At 33.6% G+C, this 20,007-nt stretch overlaps 2 protein-coding genes across 2 annotated transcripts; one reads left to right on the top strand and one right to left on the bottom strand.

Moving 5' to 3' along the window:
* The first annotated feature begins 779 nt into the window (after window positions 1-779).
* Window positions 780-2,671, top strand: LOC145051832 (Pyridoxal-5'-phosphate-dependent enzyme family protein). Its single transcript, XM_078999654.1, has 5 exons — window positions 780-1,112; window positions 1,205-1,279; window positions 1,372-1,515; window positions 1,610-2,142; window positions 2,226-2,671. The coding sequence occupies exons 1-5, from the start codon at window positions 900-902 to the stop codon at window positions 2,455-2,457; spliced, it is 1,197 nt and encodes a 398-aa protein (XP_078855780.1). The 5' UTR covers window positions 780-899; the 3' UTR covers window positions 2,458-2,671.
* Window positions 2,672-6,684: 4,013 nt separating this feature from the next.
* On the bottom strand, window positions 6,685-8,523 carry LOC145051829 (Na-translocating NADH-quinone reductase subunit A). The gene is made up of 3 exons (XM_078999652.1): window positions 8,202-8,523; window positions 7,146-7,243; window positions 6,685-7,078 (listed from the first exon to the last, which is right to left on the bottom strand). Exons 1-3 carry the CDS (start codon window positions 8,251-8,253, stop codon window positions 6,788-6,790), a joined length of 441 nt encoding a protein of 146 aa, XP_078855778.1. The 5' UTR covers window positions 8,254-8,523; the 3' UTR covers window positions 6,685-6,787.
* Between the last annotated feature and the right edge of the window lie 11,484 nt (window positions 8,524-20,007).

Genomic DNA, 20,007 nt, shown 5'->3' with positions numbered 1-20,007 from the left:
ACTTGATATGTTGGCGCTGTCAATGTGCAGATGTTGACGCTGATAGATCAGCGTGTCATATGTTTGCCTCATCAGATTATAAGGCGTGACCTTACAATAAGATTATTGAGATGCTAATACTAACTAGATACTAATATCGAATGGAGTAACTAACATTACATTAAAACTTTTAAGACGTGTTCGACAAAACTAGTTGGTAGCGTATAGTTTGTAAATGGTAGTGTTTTATTAAACGTTACGTGAAGTAGCTTTGGATTTAGGGAGTTTTGTTTAAACTAAACACTAGAAGTTTGTAGTACCAAACGGGACTTTCTGTTTAAAACAGAACTTTTTGTCAAACGCTAGAAACTAGAAACTCTCAAACTCTTCGTACTAAACACACACTTAATGCAATAATAATTTTGTATTATTTATTAATATAAATTACTTGTAAATAAAAAAAATATTAATAAGAGATTGAACCATATCAATTGGAATATAATTTTGTTAATTACATTATGTTATGATCATATTTGCTATAAAGTTATCACCTTACCAATTTAACATATGGTTAAAAACAATGCTAACAACTTACAACTTATATCAATTATTTATTTTACCATAATTTAGATATTCATATTTAATTACATAATTATTTCACTCACATTCGCCTAATAGAATTTCATAAAAGAAGTAAAGAACAAATACGTTACATATTTTATTTGCAACACACAATTGGGCTTATAAAGATTTGATTGACAAAATTAAGAGACTTAAGCGTTAAGACATATAGCACTATTGGGTTGGGCTCTAGTCTTCTTTTGGTAATAGTTTACACCCGCCGACCGGTAACCCGGTTTATAGCCGGTTACACAACTCCACCGTGCCGTCTACTTCTCTGAAGCTCCGACCACCGCGAGATGCCCCCATCGCCAAAACCAATCGCAATTATAGGAGTAGTCTCAGTTGTCCTATGTTCTCTCTACGTTATATCCAATAAACGCCGTGCTACGTCTCATTCGAGAGGCAAAACCCTAACCAAGAACAAGCTTAAGAGAAATGGAATCGTCGGTGCGATTGGCAACACCCCTCTCATTCGGATTACTAGCCTCTCCGATGCGACTGGATGTGAAGTAACCTCTTCCATTTTTCATTTTACATACATCAGTTTGTGTTATGGTTTTTCCCGATGGTAATCATGTCTTTGTAATTCCATGTTAATCAGATTCTTGCGAAAGCAGAGTTTTTGAATCCTGGAGGAAGTGTTAAAGACAGAGTCGCTGTTAAAATAATTGAAGAGGTTAACTCGATCTTCTCTATTAATTCTAGGGGTTCTGTTTCTTTAATTTGGTTATAGCAATATATGCTGATGAATAAGAAAATAATCCACAGGCCTTAGAATCTGGACAACTATCCATAGGCGGTGTAGTTACAGAGGGAAGTGCCGGAAGCACTGCAATTAGTCTTGCAACAGTTGCTCCTGCTTATGGATGCAAATGTCATGTAGTTATCCCAGATGATGCTGCAATCGAGAAGGTAGGTTTGTGAAAATTTTGGTAACTAGAAGTAGAAAAGAAAGTTGATTATGGTGTATTAGTTTATGTTACTGAAATTGTTTGAACTTATTCAGTCTAAAATACTAGAGGCCCTTGGGGCAACAGTTGAAAGGGTTAGGCCAGTGTCAATAACACACAAAGATCACTATGTGAATATTGCAAGGAGAAGGGCATGTGAAGCAAATAAGGTAGCAGTGAATGGATATAAAGGTGGATTCTTTGCAGATCAATTTGAGAACCTGGCAAACTACAGAGCTCATTATGAAGGAACGGGGCCTGAGATATGGGAGCAGACTGGTGGCAAATTACATGCTTTTGTTGCAGCTGCAGGGACAGGTGGCACTGTGGCTGGTGTTTCTTGTTTTTTAAAGGAAAATGATCCAGGGATAAAGTGTTATCTTGTGGATCCTCCTGGTTCTGGTTTGTTTAACAAAGTTACAAGAGGAGTGATGTATACAAGAGAAGAGGCTGAAGGGAAGAGGTTAAAGAACCCATTTGATACTGTCACTGAAGGAATAGGGATCAATAGATTGACTGAGAATTTCAAAATGGCTCAACTTGATGGAGCTTTCAGGGGTACTGATATTGAGGCTGTGGAAATGTCAAGGTAGGAGAGGATTGAGACTTGTCTAACATTATTTTGTTTTTGTTTTTGTTTTTGTGAGTTGTAAGGATTTGTTTTATCATCAGATTTCTTTTGAAGAACGATGGACTATTTATTGGAAGTTCTTCAGCAATGAACTGTGTTGGAGCTGTGAGAGTGGCTAAATTGTTGGGTCCTGGTCATACGATTGTAACGATTTTGTGCGATAGTGGGATGAGGCATTTAAGCAAGTTTTGTAACCCGGAGTACCTCTCTCAACATGGCTTGACACCTTCTGCAAAAGGATTAGAATTTCTTCATCCCGGTGGTGATTCGTGAATGAATATATATTCCCCACTAACATTGTTAAGCACTGAATTTCACAACACCTACATTCATATGGTTGCACACTCAGCCATACACCATTCAGGAGTAGCTTTTCTTTCTTAAAGATCAATTTTTTATTTCTTTATGTTGTAACCTTAAGCTGTGTGCTTTATAAGTTATAAAGATTTAAATAGAATGGTGCCGGGTTGCCAACCTTCTTTTTAAATTTTAAATGTGGTTTCTGATTTTGAGACGAGAATCTTGATCACTTACATAAAATGTACAAGTGCATCAATATGACTAATAATTGATAGATCAAATGGGTATATGGTATACATACAATAAGGGGTTTTTTTGTATGTACCCCCAAATTCCCATTTCTACCCCCCTTTTTTGTCTTTTGTCAAATTTTTGTCCTTTTGTTGTCTTTTTTTTTTTTTTTTTTTTTTTTTTTTTACATTAACAATAATAATAATAATAATAATAATAATTAATTAATAATAATAATAATTATTATTATTATTATTATTTTTTGTTTTTTACATTTATTATTATAATTATAATAATAATTATTTTTATTATTATTATTAATTAATTTAAAATAATAACAATAATAATGAGGATCTTGAGTTGGCGGGAACAGGAGGTTTCGCTTGTGATGGTTTTGTACTCGTACGTGGTCGTCCATGGGTATTTGTACGAACAACATGCTCTGAAGCCATAGAAGGTGATGGCTTCCATATATTCATCATTTTTTTTAGATTATTAGTCTTCACATCATTTGACTGTTTATTGTAGCTTTTCTTTAAAATGTTTGCTTCGCCATCAAAAGCTGATTCATCATATTGAGCGACCAACACTACTCTCTCTATAGCAAGTCTTCTCCAAAAAAAAAAGATCAATTGACTCCACTTATTTTCGTTTATGATCTTTTTGTAATGACCACATATCCGAGAATTCGTGCCACATTGTCAACCCACTCCTTCAGATTTTCACGGGTGCTAAACACCTGACTAATAAAATACATACATGCTCAATATAATGATAATTGTGTCACCGTATTATTATACTAAAACTATCCAAAAAAAACCTGATTAGTATGAAAATCCGTCATATGATTCAATCGTTGTAGATATGTTTACATAGATATATGAGGTATGGAATTTTGAATGATTTCAATCGATTGATCGATCGTATTATATATATATATATATATATATATATATATATATATATATATATATATATATATATGTAATAATAGAACACAAAACATCAAATCAATTTCTTTATTATTAAAGATAAACGATTGAATAGCATGCAAAGAGAATGAATATATCATAAAAGTTGAAGGGTTGAAAATGTAAATTTTAAGAGCCAAAAAGTAATAAAGTAAGATTCCCTTAGTATATATCTCGTAAGATTCCCTTAGTGTATATCTCGTAATATATCTCGTTTGGTTTGTGATGATTAAAAATTGTGAGAGATTGAAAAAAAATGAATTTTTTTATTGTTAAAGATAGAAATAAAATGACAAAATAAAAATGAATTATATATGGTATGAAGATGCTTTGTTTGTTAAAAAGAGTTTTATTTTTTTATATAAAAATGTTTTATTAAAAATCATGAAAACCATCGATGAAAAGATAAAGATGCTTTGACTATTAAAATGAGCATTTTTTTTTTTAAATTGTGCTGATTATTATTTTTTTTATTAAATAATAATAAAAAAACAACAAAGTGAAAAATAAAAAACGCCAAAATGACAAAATAAAAAAAAACAACAAAAAACAAAACAAAATAAAAAAAACAACAAAATAACAAAATGGGGTTAGATGGAGGAATTTTATAAATTATAGGGGTGCATACAATAACACTCCATACAATAAACCACCTTCATTGCACTATCATGCAGACGACCACGTGTTCATTGTGGTTTTGTCCATCGTTATCACATCACGATCTATCATTGACTAATGAGAAAACTTTGCATGCATTTAACCTTTGACCAAGTAATGAGAAACTTTTTATTATTTAAATTTAAAAAGAAAATGACGTGTAGTGGTAGGTATACTAAGTTCATATATGGTGTGATATATGGTGTGATGTGACAATGATATGACATCCCATCGCATTTGTTGTAGTGGTGTGTATACCATATGTCTAATGTGTTCAAAATGTATAACTAATCTGAACTATCTTAATGAAAAAATAGACTATCATTTTTAAAGGTTTGTTTTCAATACATTAATAATTCAAATAATAAATTTCAGATTTCGGACTTGATTTATTTTGGATTCCAAACATAATTTTCGGATGTATATTTTGAACTTCTAAAGATTAGATATGAGAGCAAAGAATTCCTTGATTGGCTTAAACACCTTTTCTCATATGTACAACAAACACACTCGGACCACATCATCGTCCAATAACTTATCAAAAGAATTTTCAAATACCTCATCTACATGTCACAACTTCATAAAGTTGTTCATTTTAACCAAAGGAAACACATGAGAATATACAACCATCTATCAAACCATGACTGTCGGAAAAGAGCCCTCTCATGTTGGGAGAGGATGAAGCTTACGAAGAATAATCATATAAAATTTAGGTTTGCATGACATCAGAGAAACATTGTACACATCGTCATACTAAAATATATCCACCAAAGTTAATTTCATTAATAATCGGTATCATGTGACACCATTCAAGAGTACAATGTTCTAGAGTACAATGTTCTGGATAGTTCTTCGCGTTCCAACTTGTTTTTTGCATTCTGGATTGTTTTCGTACTTCAGTCTTTTCACATTCCGTAAACAAGAAATCCACTTTGGACATATCATAAGGTGTGTTTAATAGAAGGGACAAGTAATCCTAACACCCTAATACTAGTTTTCAGAGACTTCTAAGGCTAACTAATGACCCACAATAGCCTTTTAAGTATTCTGATTTGAAAAAATAGGGCGTTCCTAACTCGTTCATCATACTTTGGAGTCGTTAGTACATTATGGAGTACATTTTTTAGTAGCGAATATCATAACAACAGAAGAAACAAGTAAAAGAAGAAAGAAAATACTCAGTAAGGTCTCAATGTCTTCAATAATTTTTCCTAAACCAAAAAGTACGAAATGCTATTCCAGAAATACAATGAGTATCACATTCCGTATTTTCTTTAAATAGGGGAGGCCACCATCAACCGGGTCAAAATCGGGTCATGAATATTGTGGGTTATTTTCATTAACGTTAATTTAAATTATGGTTGGTTTTTGTTAATATTCCGATTATAACTTTAGTAAGGTTACCTAACGTCCTAACCCAAGTATTTGTCCAGTTTGTTTAATTTGCTTGTTTATTCTTCATTGTGAAAAGACGTTTCATTTGTAGAATATATGCAGTCTTCCAACCCTTAGTTGGAGTGGCCGCCCATATCTTAACGTAGCTTAAGCAATCTATATCACGCGACACACAGTAGAGTTATATGAACAGCCACCTAAAACATAGAAAGGGAACAAATGTAATTTGATTTAATCCGTAACAAAAAAAAAAAAAAAACTAAAATGGCCCATCTATCACCATTAAGACTATAGGGAATCCTTAACATGCTGCCACAATTGATTTTTTTGAAGCCGCATAAGATTTGTTTTAAGCCACATAAGGATGGAGAGACTGGTAGCACATAGGTAAGGAATGGTAACATCTAATTTATTTTGAAAAAAAAAAAAAACAAGGAAAATAAAGCCAGTCAATCACAACCATTTCTTTCATCTCGCCACCCGGCCATCAAGCCATTCTTAGCGAGACAGCAAGCAAGTTTAATGGAAGCGGTGGAGGCAAGTTTGGCCAGGGAACCACTCCCTCCGCCTCCAGCCTAACCTCATACCAATGATATAGTTGTATGGAGATACAACTCCACTATCCATGTCATCCTCTCACAATCTTAATTAATGTCATGTCACCACTATACAACTATCATTAAACTCCCATTGGAGATGGCCTAACCCAAATCTTATGTGAATTGGTTATAAGAAAAGGCCTGGGATAGTTTCGATCAAATACGGGTTTACATGAAAGACCACTTATATGCTAAGATTATGCCTTATATTCAGTTGATTGCAAGCAAGCACCAAGACAGGAAACATCAATACCAATAAGGTAGGCATATATATATATATATATATATATATATATATATATATATATATATATATATATATATATATATATATATATATAATCAAGTTCTGTTAAAACTTAAAAAAAGCTTTAAATAAGGCATGAATATGATGGCCTGTATCTTTCGAGACACTATGCCTATGGTTTTTAGTTTTTAGTAATCAAATTTCTATGATGTGTATCGCTTTTCAAACTGAGACTCGTGACAATGCGGGTCTAGCCAATCCCTATTGGAACTCTTGGGCGCGATAACAGGCATCTTTCCACCACCCACAAGATCTCTTAGATTTTCCAGCTTGTTTTCTCTTCCAGACCCACCCCCACCCCCACCAATTCTCTCATCTGCATCCTTCAACTTCTGCTTGAACCTCTGTTTGCGTCCAGAATAGTTTACATCCTGTTTTGCTTGTGAAGGAGGAGCTCCATGAGGTCCAAGATATATATGCTCTTCCTTCTTATCCTGCAAGACCACATACAAAATAAAAACATACAGCACAACACAGACCCTAGCAAACTTGTCTACTCACTTTGATTGTGTGTTTCGAGTCTTCTACTAGTGGAGCATTTGTTGTGCTTTGATTTAGGTCTTCAATTCCCAAGCTTGGGATCACAAACCCATCGGTGTCTAGTGCAGAAAATTGAGCCAAAAAAAACATCAGTTAAAAGAAATGTAAACAGAATCGACCCATTGCTTTAGGTCGACAAATCCCCCTTGCATCCATTGCTTGCAAAGTCTTAAGACTAGTAGTACAAGGTCAACAGAGCAAGGCAATGTGTGAAACTAGAGAAGATAAAATGATAAGATTATATGGAGTAATTTTCTGGAGATCCAAGTTTCGGATATGCACTTTCTTCTATAAATTTATCATAGTGAGACCATGATATGAACAAATACAAAACTGTGTTACAAAAACTCAAGACCGATAAAAAACTAAATAAACTAATAACTGCACCGGTCATGATGAACCTAACTTTCCTAGTATGCTAATTACTACCAATAGCACTAGTTAGATTGAATTATTCAGAGACACAGAGATAAGTCCAACTCCCTTATAGTTTGTCAAAATCATTTGAAGGCCCTACATTCCAGGGGCACAAAAACCCTCAATTGGTCTGTTTGCTAGTTACTGAAGATTTCAGATTACTCAACCTCGGTTTACAAGAGCAATGTTTGCCACATGTTGTTTGATGTAAAATTTTGATTCTTCATATGATGTACTAATGCCTAGAAAAATCTTGTGAAGCCGATAAGTAATGACCAGGTTAACCAAATGAAAAAAGTAACTATGTTTATTTTAAATGTAACAGTTACAATTTCAATTACAAAGGAAGTGATCGCTGCTTAATTTTTGTTTTGAGACTTGGCCAGTTGAATAGTTCATGATATCACATAACAATCTCGAATTGAAGTTGATAGTTGCAAAAATAAAAAATTTATATAACTAAACAGTAAACAATGATCGTAATGAGCAGCAGAAAAAGACGATCTACTATCCCATACCCTATAACAAGAACACGCATAATAATATAATATATTGAGAGCAAAAACTGCATAAGCAAAATAAAAGATGTATATGGCCTACCCCACTCGTCATCTTCGTCGACTGTTGGAGCGTTATGCACAGAAGGGTCCATGGGAAACGAACGATCATGGAGATTGAACTACCAAAGATGGGCGAATAAAGCCCTACTGCGACTTTAAATCCCTAAAAAGGCAAATGGAATCAAACAATTGATCAATTGAGAATTTGATTCCAACTGTGAGTGACTTTCTATATAGAATTGATCCAATGGTGAATATGGAAGGAGTTAAGGAACGACTCGCTGGAGAGATAAACCCTAGAAAACTCTCGCGCTACTCTACCAACCACGAACGTGGCGACTGGGGTGTGGCCGGCATTATATTATTTAGCAAGAAAACTTAAAAGCCTCTTCCCGAGTTTAACAAAACAAAAGATGAGAAAAGAAAAAAAAAAGGTTGAGAGAAAATAAAAGAAAGAAAAGGAAAGCAAAATTTTCTTTTGTGTTTTCGAGTTTGAGAGAAATGGAAGAAAAATAAATTATTTTGTTCTTTCTTTCCAAATCCTCTCAAATCGGAAGAAAAGTTAGGAGGGAAAGTGATCCTCTCATTTCCCTCCACTTCCCTCCTTTAATGAAACTAGGGAACACCAATTTCTTTTATTTTCTTCTCATTTCCACCAATTTCCTTTCCTTTTTCTCGTTAAGTTAAACTCGGGAATGGGGTGTAAGGCTTGCTCCCGATTTTTTTTTTTTTTTTTTTTTTTTGTAAATTCATCAAAGAAAAAGAAACAGAAATTTTGACAGAAAGAAATTGAGCCAATGAAAAATATTCATTATTTCGTGTTCCCAAAAGAAATGAAGTAAAAATTTTAAGTTTTTGTGTTCCCGAGTTAAAAGAAAAAATATAATAAAATTTAAAATTTTCTTCCCTCATTTTCTTCCTAAATCGGCCAAATTTGGAAGAGAATTTTGGAAGGAAAATATGGCTCCAAAATTTTTTCCCTCCCCTCACTTTTCTTCTATTAATAAAACTCGAAAACACGGTTTTCCTTCAACACCCCTCGTTTTCCCTCTGTATCCTCTCATTTCTCTCCTTAAATAGAACTCGGGAACAATGCGTAAAAGATTGGAGAGTTTTTACGATTAATTTTTCGTTTTATCCTTATAATTTTCATTAAATTTCATAATTTTCCAATATATTTTTGGGATGAATTAATGTTTCTTAATATCTGAATTTTTAAGATGTCTAGATTTTTTAAAAGGGTCTGAATTTTTAAAATCTAAATTTTAAGATGTTTATATTGGGTTATAATAATGACTATATTTTTTTGTTGAATAATTATAAAAAATGTAAGGGATAATGACTTAAAAAGTAATATATTTTTCGATTTGTGTACATTTGATCACTAAGTTTTTTTGTTTACATTTATCCCTTCCACTTGTTAAACTGTACACATTCAGTCATTTTATCCGGTTTTTAGTCCTTATGATTGGCTACTGTAGGTAAGTCGGGAAAAATGACTTAAGAAGGTAATATATTTATTACTTCGTACACATTTAGTTCTTAATGTTTTTGTGCACATTGAGTCATTAGTATAATTTATGTTGCAAAATAACTCATTTTTGTTTTTGTACACATTCAGTACTTAAGAATAATTTCTTTATGTTTTTCTTAAGACGTCCTATATGGGACAATCATTGATGAAATGTTTGAGGATGTTGATGCTTGTGTCCATGGCAGTCTTGACTGCTTGGTTGCTTAGGTCTTATGGTTTGACTTAAATCTTGTGTTCTGAACGTCGTAATTTTTTCATAGGATCTTGGATTTTAACAATCTTTATATCCATGCGTTCGTATTTGAGTCAACTACAACTTTCATAGGTCTTGTGGTTTGACTCATTTTAAAAAGTAATATATTTTTACTTACGATCTTTATATCCATGTTTTTTATGAATGTATGTATGAACGTTTTTTTATTATAAAATTATAAGTAAAATATATTACTTTTTAACAGAAGTAATCTTAACGAAAGTTGTACTAGACTCAAATACGAATGCATGCATATAAAGATCGTTAAAATATGAGATCGTATAAAGAAGTTACGATGTTCGGAACACAAAACCTAAACCAAAACACAAGACCTAAGTAACCAAACAGTCGAGACTGTCATAGACATAAGCATTAACAACCCAAACACCTCATTAATAATTGTCTCAAGAAATTTTCGCAATTAATGAGTTGTGAAAATTACATAAAATACCAAGTGCTGAAGTTACATGTTTGTAAGCATTTTGGTGGACGTGACTCTGCCAAAGGTACTCTATAATGCTTCCTTTTAACTGTGTCTCGCGATCATTGTTGAACATTGTCTATATAGAATCAAACCAAACATAAAATCAGAAAGTCGTTTATAAGTAACCTACCTACAAATGTTTTAACAATTTTATCAAAAACAAAAATTGATCTCCATTTTAGTCATAATGTCATTCAGAGTTCAGCCTATAAAGACTACACTTATTCGTGCAAATTGAGGCTGCAACCAACAACAATAATGAGAAGTAAGAAACTCAAAATTACTTGTTTTGTACCTATTGATTTTTCTTAAATTGTCATTTAACATTTTTTGATAGATTGATAAGGAGTAAATCAATTCCGAACTTCAAAAATCAAAATTTTCAACATTACCATAATAAAGGGTCATATAGTTTAGTAAGACCAAACTTCAATTCTACAAAGAACATAGAATGGGGATTGAACTCTTACATGTAAGTACATTTATGTTGCTAGCATATGAAAAAAAATATAAAAAAGACATGCTAAGAAACTTGCAATGTAAAGATAATGACAAGAGATGGAAGTTATATTTGGCAAACTCCTTCATTTATAAAACTCTCAATATCTTCCTTTTTCTTTCCTGCAAAAAAATATAGATTTATTACTTTGAGACAATATCAATATTAGGGAGACCACCACGTAACTTCACCTTTGGTATGAGAAATAGATGTTATCTACCAATATTGTAAGCGTCCCACCTATATATTCTTCCAAATTGGTTGATTGATCAACAACGCTTTTATATTTACCAATCATTTGTATATGTGGTTCGTTTCTCGAGGTAGATTCTTCATTTCAAGTCATACAATGTTAAAAAGTCAAAATAAAACCAAAGTTTTAACAAACATGATTATTTTTCTATAAAATTTATTTTTTTATGCAATTCCCCATTAGTGAATTTCAATGAAATACATATACTTAAGAAATGTGAGGGAAAAAGTAGATTATTAGTTCATTTTTTGAGATCTAAGTTTCGTTTCAGCAATTCATTGAACATTTGTCATGCGTTGTGAAATAACTATAAATTTACCAAAAAAAAGTCATGTGCTCTTACATTATTATATGTGTTACGTAGCCTTTTTGTCTTGGTCCAAAAAGAGTAAGAAAATCGAGACGGTTGAAAGTGGTTGCAACAATGAAAATAAAGAGGATGTACAAACTTAATTTACCTCATTACATCAAATGCCTTTTTGTCATTGTAACAACCCATTATTTTCTAGTCAATAAAGTCAAACCTTCTTAAATAAAATTTCAAAATTTATTTATTTCGTTAAGTCCATGAGGGTTAAAAATGATTTAAATTATATAAAAGATGCTTTTATATAAGTATTTGAAATAAAATGCACTTAAAAATCAAAGTTCTTCCTTTTGGAACCGAGAACCCTCAGACTGAAAACCCTCTCACCCGAAATCAGGTCTCGGACAGCAAACCATTTTCGGCCAAGAACCTTATTTCCGACCGAAAACCCAACCACAATATATATTTTTCCCCAAAAAATAAGTCATTTTCCCACTCTTTCAATCGAAAACACTCCCATTTTTCTCTCAGATATCATCCAAGAACATTCATACCTTCAAGAAAAATCCTTCAAATCTTCATAATTTTCACCGAGAACAATCTTCATAATTTTCACCAAGAACAATCTTCAAATCTTCAAGCAGGCCGAAAACACCTTGGACCGAGAACACATTCCTGACCGAAAACACCTTAGAACTGAGAACCTGGTCCTCGGTTGAGAATTTAGGACCAAAATCAAGGATTTCGGTGGAGCCATGACCAAAAACCCTCCTCAACACTTCATACAAATTTTGGTAATTCTTTCAAGAAATTCCTTACATAAATCAAGTGTTGTCTAACACTTTAATTTAATATTTTGCTAATTTAAATACGATTACGTGTTTAAATAATATTAGGATACCGCTCTTTTCACATTCGCTAGCCCGAGGATCACCTTTTCAGTCTCGTTATTCAACTCAAAACACATAATATATGTGAGTTTATACCCCTAAATTTTCATTTTTTTTCAATGTTTTAGGGGGGGATACAAGTAACACACAAGGACTCTTGTGTTAACATTCAAACGATTTCAAAACCTTTTTGCAATTGATTCAAACTGACTTATCGCTACAGTTTACAAAAATATAATTATGTATATTTTAACCCTTTTGTAACATGTTGAGCAAAAGGGTACTTTTCACTACTTCATACCCACAGTTAAAACTTGCAAAGGTTTTCAATGCATTACAGAACATGATATTTAAACTATAATTGGTATAGTTTGTGAACTACTATACTATTTTACTAAGTACAAGAACCGATACAGGGACATACATTAAAACTATAATAGATATAGTTTGGGAAAAACTACTGGATTTTACAAATTCAAGAACACTATTCAGAAACGAGTATTTAAATTATAGTTGTATAGTTTATGGGACACTACTCTAATACATTGATTAAGGGATACATTACTAAATGATTATTTAAGTATAATTATTTTACATTACAAATTACACTTCTACAAGGTAATACATATAGTTTTCAAGTACAAGAGAACACTACAACACTACACGTAAACTAGTTAATAAAGGGTTGTAAGGCACTACTTCAATTGTACCCATTAGGGTACATGTTCTAAATCCTATAAAGTATAACCATAGTCTCCTAGAGGGAGAGTGTGAGTTTGTGTATAGATCTATACGGGATTGATAACCCCGTACCTAAACTGTTAGCTACAGTTAGGCCGGCAGGCCTAGGGTGACAAACGTCATAACATTCTGACGCCTGAAGAACGTCGCATAGGTCACTAGTCAGAGTAGCATGGTTATATGAAATTCACAATAGTATAACTAAAACATATGTTTACGAGATTAACACTACTTCAATGGTTTTATTATAGTTAATAAAACTACAATACACTACCATACATTACAGTTGTTGGTATCTAGACATACATACAAAAAGTTTTCATACAATACACTACAATACATTACAGCTGGTGGTATCCAGGCATACATACAAAAAGTTTTCATACAATACACTATAATACATTACAACTGGTGGTATCCATGTATACATACAAAAAAAATTCATACAGTACACTACAATACACTACAACTCGTGGTATCCAGCCATACGTACAAAAGGTTTTCATACAGTACACTGTTATACATTACAGCTGGTGGTATCCATGCATTCATACAAAGGTTTTTATAATAAACACTACAACGATACACTATTTTCCTAGTATAGAGTACGCTGGTACTAAATACAGTTTGGGAAAAACATACATGATATGGTTTTATTCAATAATAAGATCACATACACTATTACAGAATGCAGTGACAACATACATTTTGGTCTTAAGGCCTATGTCACAACTAGGAATTTTGATGCTTTGTAACAACAACAATGATAACAAATGTAAACCAAAAATGTGAAAGCATGTATGATGTTTATTTAATAACAACAAAATTTCCATCAAACACTTTATACATGCACTGCAAATAGTCAACAAAGAATTGGAAACCCTAGAAATCCCGGTTTAAGTCCATTTTGGACTAGGATTTCCTTATTGGTCCCAATGGGCCAATAAGCTTCCAATTTTGACTATCTTGGGCTTAGAACTCTTAAATAGGCTCTAATTGGACCCATTTCCATTTATTTTAATATTTTGGGCCTTATTGGGCCTAAAATGAAATAAAATACCTTAATGGGCCTTATTGGGCCATAACTAACCTAATTCGCCCTAATGGGCCATAAAAACTTATACTTCATTTATTTTGGGCCGTGAACCCTCTCCAAAGACCAATTGGGCCAAAAATCATCTAACTAGATCATAATATGGGCTTAAGCACAAAAGGGCCCAAAAATCTTTCCTTTTCTCTCTTTTCTCGGCCCAAGAAGAAAAAAAAGAGAAACTAGTGAAATAAGGAGGGTTAGCCACCTCCTTATTACCTTGTGGATTCCCATGCATCATCCCATATATCCATGCAACTCTCTCTCTCTCTCTCTTCTTCTTCTCTTCATATTACTCTTGGCCAAGGGGAAACACACACATACACACACAAAATTCATTCCAACTCTTTCCAAATCCTCTCAAGAACACTTGCACTCATTCTTCAAAAATTTCGAGACTTAGAACTTTTCAAGGAGTTTCTTCCATAAAAATCATCATTCAAGGTAAGTTGGTGCTTAAATCCATGATCTAAATACTTCATTTCATCAAAAATCTCCTCCTAATCTATTCAAACTCGTGATCTTGCATCTTAGAGCACATCTAAGCCAAAGATCCTCCAAGAAGCTTGCTAGGCCGAGAATAGCATCAAACTTCTTCCATTCTTCTTCAAAACCAAACCCACAAAATCAAGGTGAGTTCATACCCCTCTCTTTTTGGTTTTTACAAGTTTTATGGGGGAGAATACAAGTAAAATGTGTAGATTTATGTGTATGTGTATGCTATTTATGATTTCATGTATGTTTGTGTGAAATTATGTGCTTATGTGTTGATTATGCAAACAAAAAGGAAAGAAATCTCTAGATCTATGACATAAGAAGGAAAAAACATGATATAAGGTATACCACACTAAACAAGTCAAGAAAAATAACCTCTAAGATTAAAATCAACATATGGTAACATAAAACAAATTTCGGGGCTTAAATTGTCAAATAAACAAAAGTTGGGTGAAAAGTTGCCATTCACGCTTTTCTTGAGGGTCAAAAGAGTCAAAACAGTTAAAATAAATGTTTTTGTGAAAATTATGCTCTTCAAAGGACTTGAAATGTAAATAATAGCTCAATGGGCCAATTTTTGGGCTTTTCGGCCCATTAAGCCCAAAGTTGCGAAAAATCGGATTTTCAAAGGGCTAAAATGAAAATTTTCCCAAAACAGGGGATAAAAAGGTAAAAAAAAATATTTCAAGGGTTAAAATGCATTTCTTTACTAAAAAGGACTAAAAATGTAAAGTTTTTGGATTTTGGGCCAAAATTGTAAAAGTTGCAAAAGTTTGTGCTTTAACCGAAAAACACTTTTCTGGAAGGGCTGAAACTATCAAAGAATAAATTTTGGGCTAAAAATATCAATTGAGTAAGTCTATAGGTCAAATGTGTCAAGAAAATGATTTAAGGACTTAAAATGTCTTTTTTTTATAAAAAGGACTAAAATTGTCATCTTTATTAAAAAAAGGTTGAAATGGGTCAAACCAACCTTTGAATCAATTCTTTTACTATCAAGATATTTGAGTCAAAAATACAAAACTACAATTCTTGAAGATGAATATATGTATAATTCCAAGAATCGTTAACATCAACCGAACGGCCTCGTGCCAATCCAAAATAACAATCGTCCAATCAAACCTTCCAACAGTTATACAATTCCTAAAAAAAACAAGTAAACAATCCAAACCTTGGGCTTGAAATTCCAATCATGCTTGTTGGGCCTTTGTAACCCATTAACATGATTTTGGGCCCAAGGAATAATAATAAATGTTATTGGGCCTTCTACGACCCAATTTCATATTTAAGGGACCCTCAATGGCTTTTAAGTGCTATTGGGCCTTAGTGGCCCATTAGTACTACTAGTAAGGTCCAAGTAAACAAATACAGGTCGATAATCAATAGTAATCAAGTCAATTGGGATTTAGTGAGTAATAACGGGTGACACCAATATGTGTCGGTCGTACTCTGTAGTTATAATCAAAGTCTCTTGGAAGGAGAGCAAGAGTTTGTGTATAGATTTATACGGGGGTGACTCCCCCACACCTCAACTGTTCGCTACAGTTAGACTCGGCTAGTCTAGGGTGACAAAATCTTAAGATCAATTCCGGTGTTCACCGGAGTGCCAAGACAGACGAACTAGTCATTATCATGCATGATTATAACGACTCACATAAATAAATCCAATATAAATCAAGTAATCAAGGTAATTCAAAATCATTCACGTGAAGGATAACCATTCAAACCGTTATATGATATTTTTATTTTGGAAAACATCAGGTTTTCCGGGGAAGTTCAACATTTTCACTTGTACGTTTAATACAAAGTTTTTCAATTATACATGTTTTGAAATCATCATGCATATATTTACGGATATTCACACCTTTTTATAAACAATGGTCTTTTCATAAAATATCGGATTTTCTGGGTTGTTTTCGTTCAAACTACACAAAACATTTTCATATCAAACCTGCTTATGAACTCACCAACATTCCATATGTTGACCATTTTTCAAAATAACTTGTATTCTCAGGTAACAGGTAAGCTGAGGAATAAGTACCAAGTATGCTAGTGTGTTTTGCTTTTGAAAACTATCAAACAAATTATGTATGGATTGTAATGTTAAAACAATGTACTTGATGTGAACAATGTCAGTTGTAATATATTGATGCATGGTGATGTTTATGTTACGATTCATGTATATTCATTGTGATGATATTCAATTTAAGTCACACGAACCCTCGGACGTTTCCGCCGTCTGGTTCGGGGGTGTGACAGCCTAAGACTACTTTTCATTACTAAAGAAAATATTGGAAGTTCTAGAAGTACACCATAGCATTTTCAAGGAACAAAGACAAGCTTTCCATCTCAAAAACATACTTATGAACTCACCAACTTAAATGTTGATACACTTTCAAAACCATTTGTAATCTTAGGGAACCGATAGACAGGTACACCCGTAGGTTTTGAGAAGACGGAGCTTTTAGAGTCGCGTCTTTTATACTTTTGTTATATATTTTTATATCATACAAACTATGTATTGAACAGATGTAAATACTTTACTTATTCAATGTAATGGTTGTGTTTTCTTTGATTACTATTATTCAACTGTTGTGATATTGTACATGACATCCTCTGCCCTCGAATGTTTCCACTGTTCCAGTTTGGGGGTGTGACAGATTGTTATCAGAGCATTGTTTATAGTGAACTAAGTATATCAATCCTTACATGATATACAACTATAAACACTATGGGGCCGAAGTGCTCTGAACTAAAAGTATACTTTTAAAATCCAATTATTCTATAAGAAGTATACAAGCATACATACATACCATAAACAATATCACAAGAAGAAAAAAACAAAAGTATTTAGATTTTGGACACTACAAATAAACTTGGATAGTTAAGTGATCATATCTGGGATAAATATAGCATGATCAACTATATTTATTTGAGATACGACCAACATGTGTTTGGGAGTGATTGTGGTGTTGCAACAAGTCTAAAACTTACCAAACTCTATACAAGGAAAACACTTGAACCAAACATACAATTAAAATACTATAGGAGTATTTTAAGATTCTATAACCCTAGAACAATAACAATTAAGCCTTGATAGTTATGCATTATTCGCATACACTATGTGATCATAGGGGGGGCCAGGCACAAATCACACTATACGAATTCATTTCAAGTGTTGTTATAATTTTAATGGCAATTGTTTACTTGTATTAGTAGACTTCCACTGTAAATCGCTTAATAGAACACTATAATTGTCAGGATAAGATATACCTTGTTCAGTATCACCTGAATCATGACCACTATAGAGGACTTATCATCATTTTTTCTCTTAAATCATTATAGAGAAAGATGCCTCCAAAGAAGTCCAATAGAAAGAACAACAATCCTTTAACAAATCCACCGCCGCCGCCACCTCCTCAGTATAATCCTGTTGTCGTCCAAGCAGCAGTAACAGCCGCAGTGGCTACCGCCATGTCACAGATCAATACAAGTGGCACTAGCGGGGTGGGTAGTGGTGCCAACCCATCTAACCTCGGAGATAGTCATGGACATCCTAAGGAGTGTTCATAGAAGGACTTCACCGACGTTAAACCTTAATCCTTTGATGGCACTGGGCGTACCAGAGGGTACGTTGGGCGTACTAGGCTCATAGTGAAAACCATAATTATGTGCTGTGTCCCTATTTAAGGAACATGATGGCCTCATTTCTAGCCATCATTTCCAGTCTTCAACTCCCCTCAAAACCCTAATATTCGTTTTCTTAGATTGAGTGGCCATTTTGAGCTTTTGAGTTTTTGTGGGATTCTTTGGGTGAATAAGGAGCTTTGAAGAGAGTAGAGTTGGATTCCAAGCTTTGGATCTGAGTTTCCCTGTGGTTGGTGCATCATATGGATGTATCAAGCTCAAAACTTTCTCATTGTTTTGATTTGTGCATATTGTGGTTCATTTTAGGGTTTATGCCCCCAATCTTGAAGCTTTACGAGTTTGTTGAAATCCAGAGTATAATACATGTCCCTTTAAGTGTCTCTAGTGGATTGGACTCATAAAAATGGGATATTGGACGTCAAGATCTCCCCATGCATGATATATGAGAACTTTTATGAGTAAGGAGTGAGAGCTATGAGTTTTAGACCTTCTCAGCCATACAAAGGCTTAAAGTCACAAACTTTATGGAGTATTATCCTTTAGAGAGTCCATATATGAGATTATAGCTATGGTCTTAACGGATTAAGACCAGGAGAGTGGGAAAAGTAGAGTTTGGGATGTACGCTGAGCGTACTCCCAGATATGCGCAACGTAGAGTCAAAGTTTCCTGATGCATGCATGATGAAGTAGTATGCCCAGCGTAAAGGGTTGTACGCCCAGCGTACGCGCTTGCTGTTGAATTTTGTTGTGTTTTTGGGTTTGGTCAAACTATGGACTTTGGAGGCCATGAAAGGGTGAAATGGTCTTTTATCCTTCTGAGAGTTAGTAGAGGGTTTATCCTAACATTTGTGGGGGTCATTTATTAATTAGAGATAATTATGATATGTGTTAGGTGGAGGCTAGACCGGTGGTTCGAGCACAAGACATACTTGCTTTACTTACGAGATGAGTCTTCTCACTATACTTACCTGAGTGGTAATATTGTGCGACCGTAGGGTCTTATGTGCTTATACTAAGTAAGTGATATCATGCATTTGTCTCTACGATTTATGTTGTATATTATCTTGTGCTTTATTAGTTAGGACCGGAGGGTCCAACCCGAGTTGTGAGACCGGAGGGTCTTTACTGAGACACATGACCGGAGGGTCCTTATTGAGATATAACCATGAGAGGCTAATTATTGTGTGTGGTATTTTGGAGAACTCATTAAGCTTCGTGCTTACCTTGTTGTGTGATATGTGTTTCAAATATTTATCAGGATCACGTGAAGGCGCCGACTTGATTGTACATACCAGTTGGAGATCATGATTTTGAGGATTCTAGGATTTTATCAAACATTGTTGACTTGTGTTTTGACAACTTATACATTTTGTGATTTTTGAGAAATGTGATATTGAGCTTATGTGATTTTAAAAATGAAAATTTTATCTGAAAATTTACAGTGTTACAATATTCAGTTGCACTCCACTTGCATAGAAGACTTAATGCACAACTGCATTCTGTGAAGACCAACTTCCATGACGTGGCCCTTAATTCCACGTCGTGACTTTGGAACCCATCGCGATTTCGAAAACGATTTACATCAACAACACGACGTGACTTTAAGTACCACGTCATGTATGGTATTTGTATTCACTCTTCCAAATTTATAA

Source organism: Lactuca serriola, chromosome 5, assembly GCF_051521515.1.
Source record: "Lactuca serriola cultivar US96UC23 chromosome 5, Lser_US96UC23_V15, whole genome shotgun sequence".
NCBI classification, from domain to species: domain Eukaryota; kingdom Viridiplantae; phylum Streptophyta; class Magnoliopsida; order Asterales; family Asteraceae; genus Lactuca; species Lactuca serriola.
This window is presented reverse-complemented; position numbering and strand designations above follow the sequence as displayed.

Bases quoted from the DNA above. Each gene is read 5' to 3' on its own strand.
- LOC145051832 (XM_078999654.1), top strand. From the start codon at position 900: ATGCCCCCATCGCCAAAACCAATCGCAATTATAGGAGTAGTCTCAGTT. The intron at 1,516-1,609 runs GTAGGTTTGTGA...GAACTTATTCAG, and splicing joins ATGATGCTGCAATCGAGAAG to TCTAAAATACTAGAGGCCCT. The intron at 2,143-2,225 runs GTAGGAGAGGAT...TTTTATCATCAG, and splicing joins GAGGCTGTGGAAATGTCAAG to ATTTCTTTTGAAGAACGATG.
- LOC145051829 (XM_078999652.1), bottom strand. From the start codon at position 8,253: ATGGACCCTTCTGTGCATAACGCTCCAACAGTCGACGAAGATGACGAG. The intron at 7,244-8,201 runs GTAGGCCATATA...TTTCTGCACTAG, and splicing joins CGACGAAGATGACGAGTGGG to ACACCGATGGGTTTGTGATC. The intron at 7,079-7,145 runs GTGAGTAGACAA...GTGGTCTTGCAG, and splicing joins ACTCGAAACACACAATCAAA to GATAAGAAGGAAGAGCATAT.